General features: G+C 54.4%; 1 protein-coding gene and 1 long non-coding RNA gene across 5 annotated transcripts in view; one reads left to right on the forward strand and one right to left on the reverse strand.

The window, feature by feature from the left end:
* The window catches only part of LOC139044122 (serine/threonine-protein phosphatase 2A regulatory subunit B'' subunit beta-like), a 40,352-nt gene that overhangs the window by 16,147 nt on the left and 4,247 nt on the right, over positions 1–19,958 (reverse strand). For 2 of the 4 annotated variants that reach the window (XM_070503672.1, XM_070503673.1), the window contains exon 2: positions 7,468–7,650. In XM_070503672.1, coding sequence (XP_070359773.1) covers positions 7,468–7,650 — 183 coding nt within the window. Of the gene's footprint in view, positions 1–1,921; positions 2,138–7,467; positions 7,651–19,958 lie in introns of those variants that run through there. The other 2 variants (XM_070503671.1, XM_070503670.1) reach the window with 2 other exon arrangements.
* On the forward strand, positions 4–7,461 carry LOC139044123 (uncharacterized). The gene is made up of 3 exons (XR_011501165.1): positions 4–414; positions 2,002–2,218; positions 3,110–7,461. It is a non-coding gene; the product is annotated as an uncharacterized lncRNA (long non-coding RNA).

The raw sequence follows: 19,958 nt of genomic DNA on the forward strand, positions 1-19,958 counted from the left end.
AAAAAAAAACAAAAAAACAAAAAAAAAACGGAGAGATTGTGTTCACACTGTATAATTTAGGATATCTCTCCTACCATTTTAGTCATCAAAATAGTTTGGGAGTTATTCACATATGACATCCTTTATGTAGATTTTTAACATAAAATAACAATGAACAATTTTACCATAAGAATTCATTTGAATACAAAATTGACAATGACAGTCTAATTTTATGTCACCAGTCCAAGTCGTTGTCAATTTGTTTGAAGCTTTTGGGCATTAATTTGTAAATTTAATATGGTTAGCATTAATCTGATAAACTTGTGCTTCATTTATTAACAGATACAGGATCTACGCCAGAAATTCAACAATCTGACCATACTTGAGGAGTGTGGATGGGAGAAAGCCAGCAATACGAGCAAAGATGTGTTTCAGGTAAATTTGTGGATTTCTAATATAGACTTTTACTTTAATGAATTTAAGCTTTAGAAACATTTAGCTTCAGGTTTTTCATTTCACAAAACGTGTCATCTATTACAATGTCCTGATTGTCTTGAAGAGTGAGGAAAGGTCAACACAAAATTCAGGATGGTTATTTCTGGCGGGGGAGGTGGGGCTGAGATTGGATTTGGTCCTCCTGAGAGCTTCTGAGTTGCTAAGTAACGGTATGTACCAGTGTGTTTTATTCTTTAAACTGTACCTATACATTGTTTTGCAGTAATAATAGCAGTAGTACATAATTTATATAATGTGCCAACTATGCTTCCCAGGCCCTCACACACATTGACTCAGTTAATCCTCACAACAGTCCTGTGAGGTGGGTGCCGTTATCCCCGGGTGGGGAATCTGAGGCCAGGAAGACTCGAGCACGTGCCCAGGGTGGAGCTGGGTTTCTCATTCCAGAACCCATGTTCTTAACCCACAGGTTATGCCATCTCTGCTTTCTATACTCTTGTGTGTGATATATTTCAAAATGAAAGAACTTTTTAAGTAGAAAAGAGGAACAATGACTCTTAGACTCTCTCTCTTCTTCCCAAATTTTATCATGTAAAATTTCCTATTTTCTCTGTAAAATTGGCTTTGTTGACATGATAGATTCCATTCTTATCTATTTGTACTAATTTTTTTCCCAAAATATTTTAACTCCAAGCTTTTGGTTCAGAATTGCTACTTCTCAAGCCAGCTTGGAGCCCTGCCACTTTTTCTTTTAGATTTTAGAAAAATGCCTCTGGTTGTAAAATCAGGTTTCTAAACTGGTACTTTATTATGCTGTGTAATCCAAATAAAAACTCTGTTTTGAATTCTGTCTTAGGAGTTTAAGATGTTAGAGTATTAAAGGATTATTGTAGGATTGTTTTACTAATGAAGTCTCCTTATTTTACTAATGAAGTAATGTCTTAGTAAGACGTTAGTAATGTCTTACTAATGACAAAGGCCCTGAGGACAGTGACGAGATTGATTGAATGAATTTCAAGTCTGTTAAACAGGAAGGATGCTGGGACATTTGGACCTGCCGTGCGCATTTCTTATCGGGTGCTTAGTCCTGGGGACATAACACCATCAGTGACGCAGATAACGGCTGTGTCAAGACAGCATTATGTCGGAGCCTTGTAATTCTGCCCCTTACCACCAGTGTTTCTCTCCTACATTATTTTATAGGCCACCGTTAAGACTACTGAACAGTTAAAATCAAACTAATCTTTTATCTATACTTTGGAACCATTCCCCCAGATCTCTTATTCATTGACCTCTCATCCCATCAGTTAGCCTTGTTCTCTCTTTTCCATCAGTTTTTAGACATGTTGAAGGGTCCTATCTTTGTTTACATTAAACGACAACCACAACTAACTCCTTGAGGGCAGGAACTTTGTCCTTTACCTTTGACCCCCAGCATGTTTAGCACATACTAGGAACTTGATAAGCATAAGATGGATGTGTGAAATATTTTAGGCATGCTTTATTCATTTTTCTTATAAGATGGTAATGAGTTGCTTTAGTAAATGTCATAATTTCTCTTTGTAGGAAAAAGTTGTCTCGGGTATAGCGAGTGAACCAAAACATGATGATGCTGGGATCGCAGATGGGGGTCGCCTCGCTGCTGTGAAGAAGGCAATGAGAGAGAGGATGCAGCCGGGAGAGCGTGCTGAGGCCGTGGGCTCTGCGGTGCCAAAGGAAGTTGATCATAAAGCGTTTGACACTGGATCTTTTAGAATTGAAAGTCCCGTTAAATCATTCTCAGGTTAGTTTTTCTGTTGAGACTACTTAAGAAACGTACTTGGGTTGGATGGGAGCTTGTACAGGAGGTGAAAAAGTTTTCACAGGAAGCAATATAAGCTGTCTGTGATTTCTGGAAAATAGACCACATCCTCACCACCAAACACTTGCAGATTTTGTTTGATGGATGGGATTAGATTACCTGAAGTGACATATCTCCTAAAGTTGCTTTTCTGTGTTTTCTAAGTGACTTCACTTCCATTATTAGCCCCTAACCCCACGGTCCTGGGAGGAAGGTCCCAGGTCCCAAGAGGGAAGGGCGATGAGCATGAGGAGTGAGGTGATTTCCTTCAGGTTGGTGCCAGGCTGGATGAGAATTTCAGCAGGAAAGGAAGCTTAGGCACCAAACCATCACACTTCTCTGGCTGTTCTTAAAAAATGACGCTTAGGGAAGGTGGGTTTGGTTTTATTTTCATTTGTATCAAAACTTTTGCCCAGATCTTTTTGAAACACAACAGGCCAATCCACAGACAGAAAGGGGACTCATGGTTGCCAGGGGCTGGGCGTGGGGAATGGGGAGTGACTGCTACAGAACCCGGGATTCCCTTGTAGGGGGATGTGAATGTTCGGGAACCAGACAGTGGTAATGGTTGTGCAACACTGTCTATGAAATAAAGGCCCCTGAATTGTACATCTTAAAATGGTTAAAATGCTGGTGGAACTTTATGTGAATTTTACCACCATAAAAAGAATGAAAGTATCTGCAGTATGATTTAGTTTATGTACAATTCTAGAAATCCCTAATCAATAGTGACCACAGGGAGCCTGGGGCTGGGGGTGGGAGGGATGAGAATGAAGCAGAGTTTAGGGGCCAGTGGAGACGCTCATCATGCTGACTGTGCTGACGGCTTGACAGGCCCACTGGAGCTCACCAAACTGTCCACAGCAGACACCCACTGCTTCTCGCCCAGCAACCGTGCCCGGAGAAAGCCGCCAAAGAAGTAGAAAAGCTACACAGGTTTCAGCTCGTGGGGTCACTTTCATGCTCCCACACGAACATGCAAAGCGAGGACCACCTCGCCAATGGGGAGTGATCGCCACCCATAATGTTCAGAGAGAACACACCCAAGCATAGAACAGCGTGCTACTTCTCATCCAAGAAAGGGAAGAAATTAAATATGTGTGTACATACACAGATGTATATTTGTAGGTATTTGCTCATATTAAAAAATAAAGGATAAGCCAAATTTATGAAAACTGTTACTTATGGGGGAGGAAGAGAGCAGAGTTGAACAGACAGGGGTAGACTCTGGACTTATGGGAATATATCTGGTTTGTGAGTTTTGACCTTGGAACCATGTACGTTTTTACATACTTATAAAACAAAATTTAAAAACATACTTTAAAAAGGCGATCTCTAACAGAAGAGAAGGGGACACTTCCGATCTTCCTCTTGGACCAGTGTTACCCTAATACCAAAACCAGACACAGGAATCACAGGAAAACTGCCAGCCAGTATCTCTTCTGGATACGGACACAAAAACCATCCACAGAATACCAGCCAGTGAAATCCAGCCACGCAGAAAAAGGACCACACACGATGGCCAAGTGGGATTTGCTCCAGAACGCAAGGTTGGTTTAACATTGGAAAAACCAACTCACGTAATGCACCTCATCCATAGAATAAAGAACCAAACCACACGGGCCTCTCAACAGACACAGGAAAAACATCCGACCAAGCTAACATCTTTTCTTGATAAAAACGCTGACCAAACCAGGAATGGAAAGGAAGGTCCCCAACCCGATAAAGGGTATCTGTGAAAACCCACGCTCACAGCATGCTTAGCGGTGAAGGACTGGATGCTTTTCCCAAGGGCAGGATCAAGAACCTCCACTCTCGGACATCAACACCACACCACGCTACAGGTTCTTCCCAGAGCAGTCGGGCGCGACGAGGAAATAACAGATCCACACCGGGAAGGAAGAAGCGAAACTATTTCTAGCCGCAGGTAACATGATCATGTACACACAAAATCCTAAGGAATACGCTAAAACACTATTAGAACGAATAAATGAGTTCAGAGGACTGCAGGATACAAGATCAGTACACAGGAATTAATTGCATTTTTATACACTTGCAATGAACAAGCTGAAAATAAAATTCAGAGAAGCATTCCAGTTATAATAGCATCAAAAAGAATAAAATGCTTCAGAACAAATTTAACAGAAGATGTGCAAAACTTATACTTGAAAACTACAAAACATCTTCGAAAGAAACTAAGACCTAAATGAGTGGAAGACGTCCTATGTACACGGATGAGAAGACAGTAGTAAGACGGCCATACTCCCCACACCGATCTACAGAGTCAACGCGAGCCCAGCAGAACCCCAGCTGGCGTCTCTGCAGAAACTGACAAGCTGACCCTAAAATCCATAAGGAGTTGCAAGGGTCCACGGAGAGCCAAAACAAGCTTGAGAAGGGACTCACACGTCCCATTTCAAAACCGACTACAAAGCAGCAGTAATCAAGACAGGGTGGAACTGGCATAAAGACACAAGGACAGGTCAAGGGCTAGAATCAGAATCCAGTACTAAACCCTCATATTTATGGGGAACTGATTTTCAACAAGGGGGCCAGGGCCGCTGGACGGGGAAAGAATGGTCTCTTCAGCCTTGGTGCTGAGACAACTGGATTTCCAGACGTAAAAAATGGAGTTTGACCGCTGCATCACTATATTCAAAAATTAACTCAAAATGGATCAAAGACCTAGACGTAAAGGCCGAAACTAGAAACTCTCAGGAAAAAACAAAAGCAAATCTTCATGACCTTGCATCTGGCAATGATTTCTTGGATATGACGGCAAAAGTACGGGCAACAAATGAAAAAACAGATAAAGTGAACTTTATCAAACAAACAAAAACTTTTTGGCATCATGGAAGACTATCAAAAACTGAAAAAAGGGGTCAGCCTGGTGGTACAGTAGTTAAGTTTGCACACTCTGCTTCAGTGGCCCAGTGTTGGTGGGTTCAGATCCTGGGCACAGACTTACACACCGCTCAACAAGCCATGCTGTTGCAGCAGCCCACATCCAAAATAGAGGAAGACTGGCACAGATGTTAGCTCAGGTCCAGTCTTCCTCAGCAAAAAAGAAAAGGTTAAAAAAGACTCAGGTCAATTCTCAGTTTTTCAGGTGCTGAGTACATATAATTAAAAAAAAGAAAAAACAACTCAGAGAATGGGAAAAAATGCACACCAAGTATTGGATAAGGGACTTGAATCTAGAATATATAAAGAACTCTTACAATTGGACAATAAAGTGACAATCCAGTTAAAGAACGGGCACAGGATCTAAACAAACATTTCTACAAAGAAGATGCACAAATAGCCAATAAGCAGATGAAAAGCTGCTCAACATGACAGTCTTCAGGGAAATGCGAGTCAAAACCACCAGGAGACACTTCGTGCCCCCTAGGACACGCTGTCTACAATCAGCAAGACACAAGTGCTGGCGAGGGTGTGAGAGATCGGAACCCTCCTACGCTGCCGGTGGGAATGCAAAATGGGGCAGCTGCTTTGGGAAATGGTCTTGTGGCTCCTCAAAGCGTTAAACATGGTGTCGCCATGTGTCCCAGCAATTCCACTCCTAGGTGTGTATATCTGAGAGAACCCTACACCTGCACACCAAGACTCGCACACGCGTGTTCCAGCAGCCCTGTGCACCACAGCCCAAAGGTGGGCCAACCCAGACGTCCATCAGTTGATGAATGGATAAATGCACAACGGGACGCTGAAAGGACGTGCCACTGACACACGCCCCAATACAGACGAACCTTGAAAACACAGGCTCGCTTGTATTTTTGCTTTATTTTGCAATAAAGCACTTCCTTTATTGCTCCTCGCTTTACCGCGCTTTGCTTTATTGCGTTTTTCACCAGATGCTCCACCAGCAAAGAGAAGATGACTTGCTGAAGGCTCAGGTGCTGGTTAGCATTTTTTAGCAATATGGTATTTTTTAATTAGGGTATGCACTTTTCTTTAGTCATAATGCTATCACCCACTTAGACTACAGCATAGCATAAACCTAACTTTTATCTGCACTCGGAAACCAAACAATTCGTGTGACTTGCTTTATGGTGACATTCACTTTGTTGTGGGGGCCTGGAGCCGAGCCCCCAGTGTCGCCCGGGTCTGGCTGTGTGCTGAGGGAAAGAAGGCAGACACAAAAAGCCACACATGGTATGGATCTGTTTACATAAGATGTCCAGGATACTCGAACCTACAGAGACAGGAAGTGGATTAGTTGGGGGTGGGGGAGGGGGGATGACAGCTAAAGGGTACAGGGTTTCTTTTAGGGGGTGACAAAAATGTCCTCCAGTTGACTACGATGATGGCTGCACAACTCCGGGCATACACTGCATTGTGCTGAGTTGTACGTTTTAAATGGGTGAACTGTGGTCCGAGAGTTATATCTCAATAAAGCAGTTCCAACAAGAAAAGAGGACAAGCCCTAAAAACTGCAAGCAAAAGGAAGCACGTGAACCATTCAGCAGGTGGAACAGAACCTGCTCACAACACACATGGACGGAGGGTCAGCATCCAGAATAGGAAGAGACATTCCAGAGGGGAGGGTGGGGATGAAGAAAGAGAGAGAAAGCACCCCGGAAGCACAGGGGCAAAGGGGAAGCACAAGCACCCCAATGCGGCCTGAAGGCGGAGCTCAGGAGCACAGCCCAAGGCAGCCCGATCCATGGGGGAGCGGGACGCGTCAACGCCAGCACCCAGGAGGGGCCGTGCCAGCCGCCGGCTACACGGGAGCCTTCCCACGCGGCTGAGGCGATGTGGGAAACCACGATTGTGCTCGTCTACGTGTGTCTACACATGTCAACATGGATGGCCTGGAGACATGCCACCGAATTTCAAAACCAAATGGTGAGACAATGCACGGGGGATCATGTGTTAGGCTAAGTTCAAAATCGACATGTTGCTGCGCATGGACTGTGGGTCCACTAGCACCCACCCTACACAGGGAGAGACACGGGGCAGGAGGGCGGAGAGGAAGGCCCAGGCTGGACCTCAGGGGATCAGTTGCTTAAAAAATGCAAAGGTGAACGCTGCTCCATCTGGGAGGGCAACAACGCACAGGCATGTCTGTCTTCAATATTTGGCACAACCGTTAATACAGAGTCTCCACTGTGTTTCAGATCCTGAAAACAGAACACAAGCACCAACCCGTGAACGTGGTGCTGCCCAGAGGCAGCACGCAGGGCACCCACCTTGGCCACCTTGCCCATGTCCTCCATGGTGGCTCTCTCGTGCGGAAACTGGGCGAAGGTCCGCTCAATCTTGGCGATGACGGCATCGACGTCCACTGTCCCCTGCGGACGGCCTCGGGGGAAGTAGAAGGTGGGGATGCTCTGGCTGCTGGCTGGTGGCAGGGGCTCCTCCTTTGTCTGGACCTGAGAAATGAGACAGGTGGTGAGGACTTGGGAACAGGAAACATCGTCCTCACATGAACCCGTAACAGACAGGGGCGGCACCGTTCTCAAAGTGAGCGCACGGGGCCACGGAACCCCAATGTGCACAGAACGCCAGACAATCCTGGGGGCCAACTCCAGCCATGAGGCCACCCGCATCCGAAAGGTCACACACCACAAGAGAGCGTCACATACCACTGATCCACACTGCTGAGCCTCCCCCAGCCCTGCCTCAGTGTGACCCCGCAACAGTGACAGCTGACGGCCCAGGCTGCCAGGGAGGCTGGCACAGGTCCTTGTGGGGAGCCTGCCCCGCAGTCCTCCTGGGGTCAGGGTCCTCCAGGCGGGCCGTCAATGGCGCTCGCTCACAGCCAGGACAGGTGTGGCCTCTCTTTGGGGCCCACACCTGCAGTCGCTGGTTCCCACGTGTGCCTCCCGGAGAATGGGACGTACGTCTGTCACCTGACCTGGGATGGCCCTCCGGGAAAGGATCTGGCCCTGCAGCCTCTTTCTCGCCAGAAGGCAGAACGGCAGCTGAGCCACCCCAAGTGAAGCCAGCACCTTCAGCAGCAACTACTTCGGAGAAGTTTGACCTCCTGACATGCTTTCCAAGACACAGTGGTGTCGGGACGTGCCCTCGGGGATTCAGGGAGCTGACCTGCTGTGGGGCTGTCGTTACAGGCGGAAGGGGGGACTCTGTATATAAAACACGGTTGTTTAAAATGCCCCCAAGCAGAAAGAGCTGTTCAGTGGACCCGGTTAAGGAATGACTGCCGAAAGTTGGCCCCAGGCCGGGTCTGCAGCACCGAGGGGGGAGAGGCTCTGAATCTCCTCTGAGGCCGAGCCCATGAGGCTCGCTGTTCCCACTACGGTGGGCACGGTCGCCCAGCAGGACTCAGCAGCATCTCCCTGCTGACTCAGGAGAGGCCTTCTGGGGCCAGAAACAGCTCCTGGGAGCCGGGTCGTAGACGGCCGCCGAGGACCAGGCACCCGGTCGGCCTCGACGGGCAGTGACGGGGAGGCACAGTCTGGCCCATGGACGCATCTCCGGTCTACACCCTACATTCTCTAGGGCTGGGGACACGAGGCCACAGTCTCAGGAGGCAGGAACAGCCCAGCGTCCTACTGGGGAAGGACTGGACTGAGCAGCAAAAACCCAATGCCTGAGGCCACGGGGGCTGATGGGGCCGGGAGTGGGCAGATGGTCAGGAGAGTGCACTGTGAGGGTCCCCAACTCAACAAGGTCTGGGGAACCCAATGCACACGGGACACCACGGGACCACATAGGACCTGCAGACCCTGAGCGTGCAGGAGACACACACACAACACAGCAGGCCGAGGAAACACCACAGAGGGTTCAGGGCCGGCCCAGTGACCGGGCACAGCGTGGTTCTTACCCAGAGGAATGGCACCGCCAGCAGGCCCGAACGCCCAGGTGGGGGGTCCCCTCCATGCGCCACGGGGCACTCACATGTCAGCCACCCTCCCCAAGGCCGAGTGACAGAGCACAGCTCATGCAGCCACCGCCTCATGCCACAGGGACCAGGGGCTGGAACACCAGACACCAACAGCACTACCAATTTGCCACCAGGATACACAGTCAACACGGCTCCCCACTGAAACCTGCGGGTGTCCTACACATCTCGTCCTGCAACGGGGGCCTCTTCACCACCCAGCTGCAGCCTCTGGGACCGGCTAGTGTCCTCCTCAGTCCATCAGTCCATCTCAGGGACGGCCCATGTTCTCTCAGTCACGTCTCGGGATGGCCCCACGTCCCCCTCACTCATGTCTTGGGGTGGCCCCCCACGTCCCCTCAGTCACGTCTCAGGATGGCCCCACGTCCCCCTCAGTCACGTCTCAGAACGGCCCTGCATCCCCTCACTCACGTCCCGGGACGGTCCCTCGTCCCCCTCACTCACGTCTCGGGAGGGGCCCATGTCCCCCTCAGTCATGTCTCAGGGTTGCCCCGCATCCCCTCAGTCACGTCTCAGCATGGCCCCATGTCCCCTTCAGTCACATCTCGGGACGGCCTCGCGTCCCCTCAGTCATGTCCCGGGACGCCCTGTGTCACCTGTCTGTTTTCCCTCCAGCACTAGGAGGAGGAGTCACTTGTAAACGCTTTCTGTCCTGCCCCACTGACGTGACCCACAGACGACAGCAACACGTCCAGAGGTGTTGCTGTCCTGAGTCTGCTGTACTGGGGGGCTATGGGGAGAGCCTGCAGACGCACGACAATGAGCCCTGTGATCACAACAGGGCAAATAAAACAGTCAGGGGTTTGACGCAGGGTCACCTCAGTGCTGAGAGCCGAGAGGCAGATGTGGACGGCACGGTGATCAGAAAGGAGAGGCTGCAAAGGGCGGCCCTGAGGTTCCGGCACCTATTGCAGGCCGGCTGTGCTGAGCGAGGTGGATCTGCCATGGACGGTGGGAAGCACGAGGACCACACTGTGGACTAAGCCTCAGAGCAGAGCAAAGGCTGGACGATGACCTCGGGCCCACCCTTCACGAGACTCGGCCCGAGTCAGCACCCAGGGACACAGGCTGATCCCCCTCCTCCCAGCCCGGGATGTCCTGTTCCACGGGGATTGGGTTACAGTGTCAGAATCACTGAGTCCTGATGTGACAGCCCTGCACAGCAGCACTGAGCCAAAACCACACCCACCGTGGCCCAGGGACAGGCGGGAGGGGAAGCCACACCCAGAGCTGCCTCCTTGGAAGGAGAGGGTTCGGTTCAACAGATCTGCTGGGGGTGCCCACGATTCGCTTTGAGGAAGATAACTTTTCCCCTCGATTTCTGGAACAAAGACTGAGGGCCATTTTTCATTTTTTTAATTTTTTGTGAGGAAGACTGTTACTGAGCTAACATCTGTCCCAATCGTCTACTACTTCATATGAAGGAGGCCGCCTCAGCGTGACTTGACGAGCGGTGCTAGGTCTGCGCCTGGGATCCGAACCCGCGAACCCCAGGCCACCGAAGCGGAGCCTGTAAACTTAACTGCTGTGCCCCCGGGGCAGGCCCCTGAGTGCCTGTTTCCTTGCCTTGTGGCGGTGGTTCCGTTTTCCCGTCTTTCTCTTTTCTTCTCTCCCGCGAGGCGGAATGAATTGCGAGCCCAATGCCCTGAGCTGTCGGCCACAGTCGCTGCCCTTGTACCTTTGTGCAATACGGTGTTGGTGTTTCCTGAGCACCGACCACATCTTCCCATGAGCCATCTCACTCAACTGCCGCGTTCAGGACAATCTGTGACTGACGTGCCCCCAGCATCCTGTATTCACGGTGGGAAAACTGAGGCACAAGGAGTCTGGCGCTCCAGGCAGAGGGCAGGGCACCTACACTGTGGGGTGGCTGCCCCTGGGCTGGTTCTGGAGCCGTTGTCAACCATGTGCCTTCTCCCCAGTCCATGGCTGGGCTGACACAGACCCCTGGGCTGCTAAGTCACAGGGACGTCGTTCGCTGCTGGTCAGCGCTAGGAGGCCGCGCACCTGGTCACCTGGGAAAGGACAAGGAAGAGGGATGACAGCGCTGCTACGCCTCCATGCAGACACACTGCTCGGCCTCTCGCCTACGACCAGGTGTGATTCCTGAAAACGAGGTTGCTGTCACCGTGTCAGCCGGCTTCTGCCAGACCCGTTACACAGTTAATACTCAGGCCGGTCCTGAGAAATGGACTTTGACAAAATGGACAGAACGTGACAAAGAACTTAAATCAAATCTTCCTGCGGCTGTCAGTGCACAGCAATCCACCACGAGGCTCACCCTCGCCCCCCTGGCTGGCCCGAGCGTCCCCATGGGTGCCCTCCTCCCCCTGGATGGCCACAGGCACACTCCAGCTGGCGACGGCGTGATGCTGACTCCACCACACGAAGCCCTGAAAGCAGCGGGGTGGGCTCACTGGGGCGTCCTGGACATGTGGTGTCAGGCCCTGTGTCGCTCACGCCCACTATCTGTGCCCCCCTCCTGTGGAGACATAGGGACATTTCCTGCCCAAGGGCTGCCAAGCGACAGCTCTGGAACCTCGCTGGACACTCACGAGGAAGTCTGTCTTCATCTGCACAAGTCACGCGTGGCGACCAGACCTCCTCATGAATCCGCAGTCTACGCAGATGCGAATCCAGGCTGGGATCCGCGAGCAAGGCTTTGCCCTGGGGTCCTGGCGGCTCTGCCTGGGGAAGTAACGTGGCCTTTGTGCCCTGGTGACCTCGCGGTGACCCGGCCGCCACCACACGTGAGGGGAGGGCGGGAGGCCAGCATGCCCCTTTGTGGAGCAGCAGCAGCAGCAGCGAGTGCTCGTGGCTCCTGTCCTAGGCGTGAGGATACATGCAAGCACCTCCTGAGGGGGCTTTGGGGGCCTGGTGTCCCTGGTGCTGGTGTCTGCACACACCACAGTCCTAAAGGTGGGCGGTCCCCACCACGGGCTAGGCGCCTGTCCTGCGTTGTTTAAAGGTGAGCGAGTGCAAGAAGCTTACAAAGGCCCCAATCTGAATGGGAGCACAGGGAGGCAGCCGGCACGGCCTCAGCACCGCAAGAGTGTGGCTCGTCCACGTGCTCCTGCGGGAGGAGCTCCGGGGGCCACCACCATCTCCGACACCGCATTCCCTCCTGCCCCGTCAGCAGAGGGCGCTGTCAAACTGAGGTTCCGCCGTCTGGGGGAACTAAGACACCACACAGGCATCATGCTCCACCCCCACCGTACTCTGAACCAGGTGGAGCATCTCCTCATTTGTCTAAAAGGCAAGGACACCATCTTCCCTGCCCCTTCTCTACTCCACGCTGTGCCGTCATTTCTGTTCCTCCTCTGACCATTCCCAGGGCGGCACGTGTCTTCGGCTTTGTGAGTTTTGTCCTCCGTCCCCAGGCCCCACGTCTTTTTATTTACTTTGTGACGTCTGTCACCACACGGGAGTTTTTAGATCACGTTTGTAGTCGGCTTCATTCTCTCGTTGGTCTAACAGATGGTCCAAGGCAGCACTGGGAGCTACTTTATGACATCTGAGCACGTGCCCTGTGCTCACGAACTCAGAACGACCGGCACCACGGGGACAACGTCTGAGGTCTGTACAGTGGCCCATCGACCCTCCCATGGCCCTGCTGGGCGGGGAGGCCTCGGACAACAGGAGAGGCCAGAGGTATAGAGAAGGACATGGGGGGCCAGTTCCAAGGAGGATGGACACCGGGCCCCCGTGATGCAGGCTCGGCCGCAGTCCGAGAGGGAGAAGCTGATGGGCCACCCGGGCAGAGGGGCCAGCCTGGGCCAAGGGCACGGGGAGCCCCAGGTCCTGTGTGGGCCTCGCAAGGGGCAGAAACCACGCGTCAGGAGCAAGTTCACCAAACCTCTGTGGGTGGAGACGCGCCAACGTGTCTTCCGAAGCTGCAAAGACTGAGCACTCTAGGAGGCAGTATTCACACTGCACGGGATGAACCACATCTGACGGTTTCTACCCGCTTCCTGAGCACATGGCGCAGAGATTCCCACGACAGCGATGGCACCGGCTCAGTCACCTGTTCCTCCTTCTCCATCCCCCACCGTCTGCTGGTCCGCTTGTCTCCAGGGGCAGGAACAGGAAGGGGATGGGGCCCAACAGCCAAATGGGCCTCCCAGTCAGGACTGGCGGGGAAGGGCCTGCTGGTCGCGATGGAGACACACACACAGACGCACACACACGCATGAGGCCTCCACGCCCAGGGCTGCCACGCGAGGGCCTGTCTCTGCCTCAGCTCGTGTGTCTGTTCCTGGGGGTGGACACACAGCTCGCTGATCTCCAGGAACCCCTCGCCTCGTGCGGCAGCCCGGGTCCTTCTGACCCTGGAACACAGCAGAGCTCCTGTCTTCCTCTGCTCCGGGCCCTGAGGCCTGGCCCCGAGGACACACGCATAGCTCCATGAGACATGACCTTCTGGACAGCGGCACAGGACGAGCAGAGTGGGACACGAGCGAGCTTACTGCCTGGGGAGCTTGACCATGGTGGAGGGAGGACGCCCACATGGGCTGCGCAGTGAGAGACGGCCCCTGTGGTCAGAGCCATGCGGACGGGGGGAATTTGGGGGGAATTTGGCAGATGGAGGGAGGGAGGAAGGGAGACAGCTACAAACTTAGGGGCAAAGACACAACCACAGGTCTTTGGTGCTCTTGACAGCGCCCTGCAGACACCCCGCATGGCCACACTGGCTGCTGCCAGCAGGAGGGCTTCCCTTGAGGGTGCCACACGTCCCTTCCACCAACACGCTGGTACAGGAGGACGGTCCCCTGGGTCAGGAGTTTGAGAACCACTGCACCACAGCTCCCTGGGGCACAGCGGGTGTGTGGAGGCGCTAATGACTGCCCCTGTCACTGCCCACCTCAGGGCCTTTGTGCCTACTGTTCCCAGGCGCCCCACAAACACTGCCTTACCTCATCTAAGACCATGATCAGATCCCACCTGCCACTAGCATGTCATCAATAGACAACACAACACCCCCCGCCTGAGCCCACTCCCACCTGCCGTCCCCTCACACCAACCATCACCCCAGGTCACAAGGTCATCCCTGACACACCACACATCCCACCCCACCTGCCGCCCCCTCATAGTAACCGTTACCCCAGGTCACAAGGTCATCCCTGACAGGACAAACATCCCACCCTACCTGCTGCCCCTTCACAGGAGCCATCACCCCAGGTCACAAGGTCATCCTACACACCACACATCCCACCTCACCTGCAGCCCCCTCATAGGAACCATCACCCCAGGTCACGAGGTCATCCCTGACAGAACACACATCCCACCCCACCTGCCGCCCCTTCACAGGAACCTCACCCCAGGTCACAAGGTCATCCCTGACAGAACACACATCCCACCCCACCTGCCGCCCCCTCATAGTAACCGTTACCCCAGGTCACGAGGTCATCCCTGACAGAACACTCATCCCACCCCACCTGCTGCCCCCTCACAGGAACCATCATCCCAGGTTACAAGGTCATCCCTGACAGAACACACATCCCACCCCATCTGCTGCCCCCTCACAGGAACCATCACCCCGGGTCACAAGGTCATCCCTGACAGAACACACATCCCACCCCATCTGCTGCCCCCTCACAGAATACATCACCGCAGGTCACAAGGTCATCCCTGACAGAACACACATCCCACCCCACCTGCCGCCCCTTCACAGGTACTGTCATCCCAGTCAGGCTCTGTAGGCTTTTCTGTCATCCCAACTAGAAGGTGCAGCTACCCTCCAGTGCCTGGCACAGAGCAGGCCCCCAGCAATATGCAGTGATGGAACGCACATCCCAAAGAGCTCCCCTGAAAGGAAAACACCTTTCGCTGTGTTCGGAAAGCTGCTACCTCAGAGAACTTGGCCACATGACTCTGTTTCCCTCTGTCCACAGTGAGTCTCTCCCAGCCTGGAACCTTCCATGTCTCTCACACTCATGGGGAAGCAAGCGTCTCCCACCAACTCACTCCCTGAGGCACAGCGCAACACTGGATGACCCAGTTCTGGTGCTGGACTTGCAGGATCGACTCAGGGAGAAGTAAATGCTAACATGTGTGCTCTTTCTGCGGCCCTGTCAAGACCCAGGTACCCGGACCAGCCCTTCTGAGGAAGGCAGCTGGAAATGCTGGGGAGAGCACTTGACAAACATCTTCCTGAGTGCCTCACGGACTGGCAAGAGAGGAAGGACTCTCAGGGCACGGACGCTGGGAAGGGGCACCCAGCGAGGCCAGGAGAGGCTGGACAGGCGCTGCCTTCAGGGAGTGCACTCAAGGGGGTGAAGTGACCGTCACCTCACAGTGTTGCAGAGCTCGGGGACAGGAGGCAACATCCAGCATCCTCGACGGAGGCTGCCCCCTGAGCGGGATCCTGGGGGCTGCCCCTGCAGCGAGAAGAATGAAGTGGAAATAAATCCCCACCAACCTCTGACCCCAGGAAGGAAAGGACAATCATAGGCCTGAAAGCTGGTGCTGCATCAAGGGGCTGCGGGCAGGGGTGGTGGCAAAGCTCCCGAGAGCTCACAGCAGACTCCCAGTCAAGTGTGCAAACCAAATGTACATCCTGTGCCTGGTCCCCAAACCCTCCAGCCGACGACGTCAGGCTGCCACAGATCAGCAGTGCCCGGAAGCAGCAAGATGTGCTGAGGTGAACCATCCTCAACTCGGGACTCAGAAAACGCCCCAAGTTCCAAGGAAAGTGAGGCGTTCATGATCAAAATGCACAAACACACATGAAAGGAAGGCACCATGAGGGAGAGCCGGCAAGCAGGGAGCAGCTGGGCTGGCGAAGACTCCGGACTCTGACGTTGTTGAGAATGAGAGCCGACACGCTTCATATATCAAGACAGGGAGAGGCTTGAAGATGCAAGAGTGAGGAGACTTAAGACAGCCCCAAATAAAACGTCCAGAAGAACAGGAAACACACTTGCTTTCTGGGTTGGAGAGCAGAGCAGCACAGCTGGGAGGGACTCGTGCCCCGGGAGGGAGGAGACGCAGGTGCTGAGCCTGCAGCTGCAGAGCTGGAGACACATCCTGAGACCCGAGGCCCAAGGAACCCCAAGCAGGAGTCCTTGGAGCGACCCACACTGCACACCGGACGACGAGACGGGACAACACCCAAGACAGCGGCAGATCCTCAGAACCTGCCACAAGGAGACGGAACGGAACAGAAAAGGGGACCGTCTCCAAAGGAGCGACCCAGGAGCCCTGCAGCCAGCTTCTCGACAGAAATGCAGGGGCCAGAGCTGGAGGAGAGCGGCTGCCCTTTCGCCCAAACGCCACCTCCCGGGAGGTGTCTGCCACACAAAACCAACATGGAGACAGTTTGAGACCAAAACGGAAGAAAAGCAAAAGCGAGCCGGCCACTGTCAGCAGACGCTGGTCCAGGATGTGCGGGGGACCGTGCGTCAGGCAGAAGCCAAGTGCTCCTGACGCAGGTCGGAGATGCAGGAAAGGGGCGTATGGGGGGCAAATCTCAACACGCTGACTGTGTGAATCATCATAAGGCGGCGATTTTATTTCTTTTTAAAAACCCTCCGAAGGCAACAACAGCAGTATAAAATGAATGGGGTCATGGAATGGAAGTGTCTGAGAGTTTTGTTTTTTTTTGTTGAAGAAGATTAGCCCTGAGCATCTGCCGATCCTCCTCTTTTTGCTGAGGAAGACTGGGCCTGAGCTAACATCCGTGCCCATCTTCCTCTACTTTATATGTGGGACGCCTACCACAGCATGGCTTGCCAAGTGGTGCCATGTCTGCACCTGGGATCCGAACTGGTGAACCCCGGGCCGCTGAAGCAGAACATGCTCACTTAACTGCTGCGCCACTGGGCCAGCCCCCATCTGAGTGTTTTGAGCTGGAAGGCAAAGGTATTAATTTTTCACCTGGAAAAATCCAGTAGTGGCCATTTCTAGGATGAGCAGTCAGCTAGGAGCAAGGGAATACTCCAAAGTAGGAGAGGAAAAGAGAAAGAGGAGGCAAGAAAGGACAGGACGAAAATAAACCAAGATGGACGAACAGTCATAACACGTGGAAACAGACAAACGGCACAGTTAAAAGATGAAGATCAGAAGGAAAAAGAGAATCGTGTCTATTCACAAGAGACACACATAAGACGTAAGGGTGCAGAGGGTGAACATCTTCTCAAAAGACGGAAAAGGGTAGAGGGGCCGTGGGGTGGCTGGACTGACGTGCACACAAGAGGTGGAGGTGTGGACAGTACTAGAGAGAGACAGGGACCGCGTCAGGGCAGGCGACCAGGGGAAACGACATGCCTCAGAGCTGGCCGATGCCGGCCCCAGGAGCCCCACACGGACACGGCAGACGCTGCAGGGAAAAGCAGAGGTCCAGCCCCCAGGGAGGCCGGGCCCAGCTCCCCGGAGCGATGACGGAGCTGACCGGACAACGAGAAACAAACAGCCTGCTGCAGACACGGGAGATTTACAAGTTTAATCTCCGGGACAGAAATAGATGCGGCCCCAGCACAGCTGCAGCTCTCACATTCTTTTCCAACACACAGGACGCCGTTGGGGGCTGGCCACCTCCTGGGCCGCAAAACAGGTCTCAGCAGGTCCTGCAGGGACCGTGGGGCGCATTCCCCGACCTCCAGGGGACGCGGCCAGATGACTGGAATGAACAAAAGTGGCAAAAACACACACGTGTGTGTGTGAAAGGAGAGTCCTAAAGTACGGCTCAGGCCTCTTAAAAAATGGCAACCAGCCGACCAAGGGGCATTCGGGTCCCCAAGCCTCTTGCCTGGGCTCCCACCCGCCCCGCCCCACGCAGGCCCCCTGCAGCCCCGATCAAGGGGCACGGCCTCACGGAGAGCTACTTCTGTAGAGGGCCCCAGCCGCCTGCTCCCTGACTCGACCCCACTCCTGGGACCTCAGACTCGCCCATGGGCCTCCCAGAACACACAGTGGGGCGGAGCGGTGCCCCCACGACCAAAATCCAAGCCCTGGGATAAAGCAAAGGCATCTCTTCTCCCGCAGAAGGGTGTGGGGGAGCCCAGCAGAAATCCGTCCAGCTGTGTCTCTGGGGTCACACCTCCCAACACCAGCCTCGGACGGTCAGGTCCCAGAGGGGTCAGACGGCACGTGCTGGGACATCAGATGGGTCCCTCCGACTCCAACGGGCCAGGACAGGGCACAGGTGGCAGAATGAGAGCAGGCCAGGCAGGGACGCTGGGCCGGAGCGGCCAAGCCCAGCAGCGTCCTGGGCGGCCCCGTCTGAGACCGGATGCAGCAGCAAGGCCGGGACGGGGCCCTGGACGGGGCCAGGGAGCTCAGGGGGACAGCCTGTGGATTCCAGGTGAGCCCAGGCCCCAAAGATGCTGCACCCAACAGGAGGCCCCTGTGGGCCGCGAGCTTTCTCCTCGGCTCCCGTGGACCCTCCACACCAGCTGGCAGGAGGTGCGCCAACTAAACGCGTGAACGACACTCCACGCTGACAGATGGGAGCCAGAGGTCAAAGTTTAACACAGGGGAGCCAAAGACAACAACGGGGGAGCCAGGCCCTGCACACGGGTTCGTGCGAAGGATCTCCCTCCAGCACAGGAGGGGCCGGGCTCACTGTGGAGGCTGCTGGGCCAGCCGCGTTCACAGGAGGGAGCAGAGCTGTGTTCCCAACACTGACACAGACGGGGGAGCCCGGCTGAGCGGGGTCCCCGGCCTGGACACTGTCAGCCTGGCTCTGCACCTGCCCCACAGGACGGGCTCCCAAGGGGGCGTGTGTGTGGCTCTGGAGTGGCCTGTGAGGGGAACCTGCATCCACAGCCGAGTGGACAGAGGGGCCGCTTCCAGCTGCCAGGGTCCTGGGAATGTGGATCAAAGGGGGTATTCATGACCCTTCCTGCAGGGTACTGTGACCCCACCCAGACTAGGACCCCAGACTGTGGCCCACTTGCCATCTGGGACAGGCAGAGCTGGGAGGCCACGCTGTCACCCCAGGGAGGGGAGGTCAGCTCAGAGTCCAGGACTGTCCCCAGGGGGTGGCCACACTGGGGTCTGGAATGACGCTCAGCGGGGTCTGTGTGCCCTGAAGGACCCTGCAGGGAGGCTGGACAGCGTGTCCGGGCCCACAGCAAGGTGACAGAGTGGAGGAGCAGAGGCGCCCGTCAACTGTGCCTGAGCCTGTTTGTGGAGAGTGGGTGATGGGACCCCCGGGGTACAGGACGCTCAGGACCCCTTCCAGCGGGGTGAGCCGAGCATGTCCTGGGCCTGAGAGAGCCTGCAGTGACCACCGGGAGTTGGCGCTGCTCGGCGCCCAGAAGGCCCAAGAATCCCTGGGCAGGGTGGGCGGGTGGACATGGGAGGCGGGAGCAGGGATGGCTCCACTGTGGACGGCACAGCCGTGCCCCAGGGTCCTCTGCTCCGGGCCAGGGGGGCCCACTGAGCGGGTGGCGTGGCCGTCAGGCTGAAGCACCACCTCCCTCCCTCCACCCCCAGCCTCTCCCTCTACCCCCAGCCTCTCCCAAAGATGTTTGCTGACCCCCCCAAGGCTGTGTCCCGAATCCGCCCTCCAACATCTTGGGATGAAAGGAGCCAGGAGAACTCTCCTTCTGCTCCTCCCACAACCCCCATGAGAAAGACCCACTGGTCCACCGCCTGCAGCCCAGGGAGCACTCACGTTACGCAATGCACATCGTCACGGCTGAGAAGCAAGGTTGAGACATGTTTTCTGTGACAAGAAACAACTTCCCATGAAATGAATTCATAAAGTTTGATTCCCAAAAAGTGATTTTCATTTGATAAGCAGCAGCCCTAAAGCAATGCAGACTTTCCTGCATGGGCTCTGTGGGGAGCCGGGCCCCCAGGCACGACCAT

Source organism: Equus asinus, unplaced genomic scaffold (assembly GCF_041296235.1).
Source record: "Equus asinus isolate D_3611 breed Donkey unplaced genomic scaffold, EquAss-T2T_v2 contig_611, whole genome shotgun sequence".
Taxonomy (NCBI): Eukaryota; Metazoa; Chordata; class Mammalia; order Perissodactyla; family Equidae; genus Equus; species Equus asinus.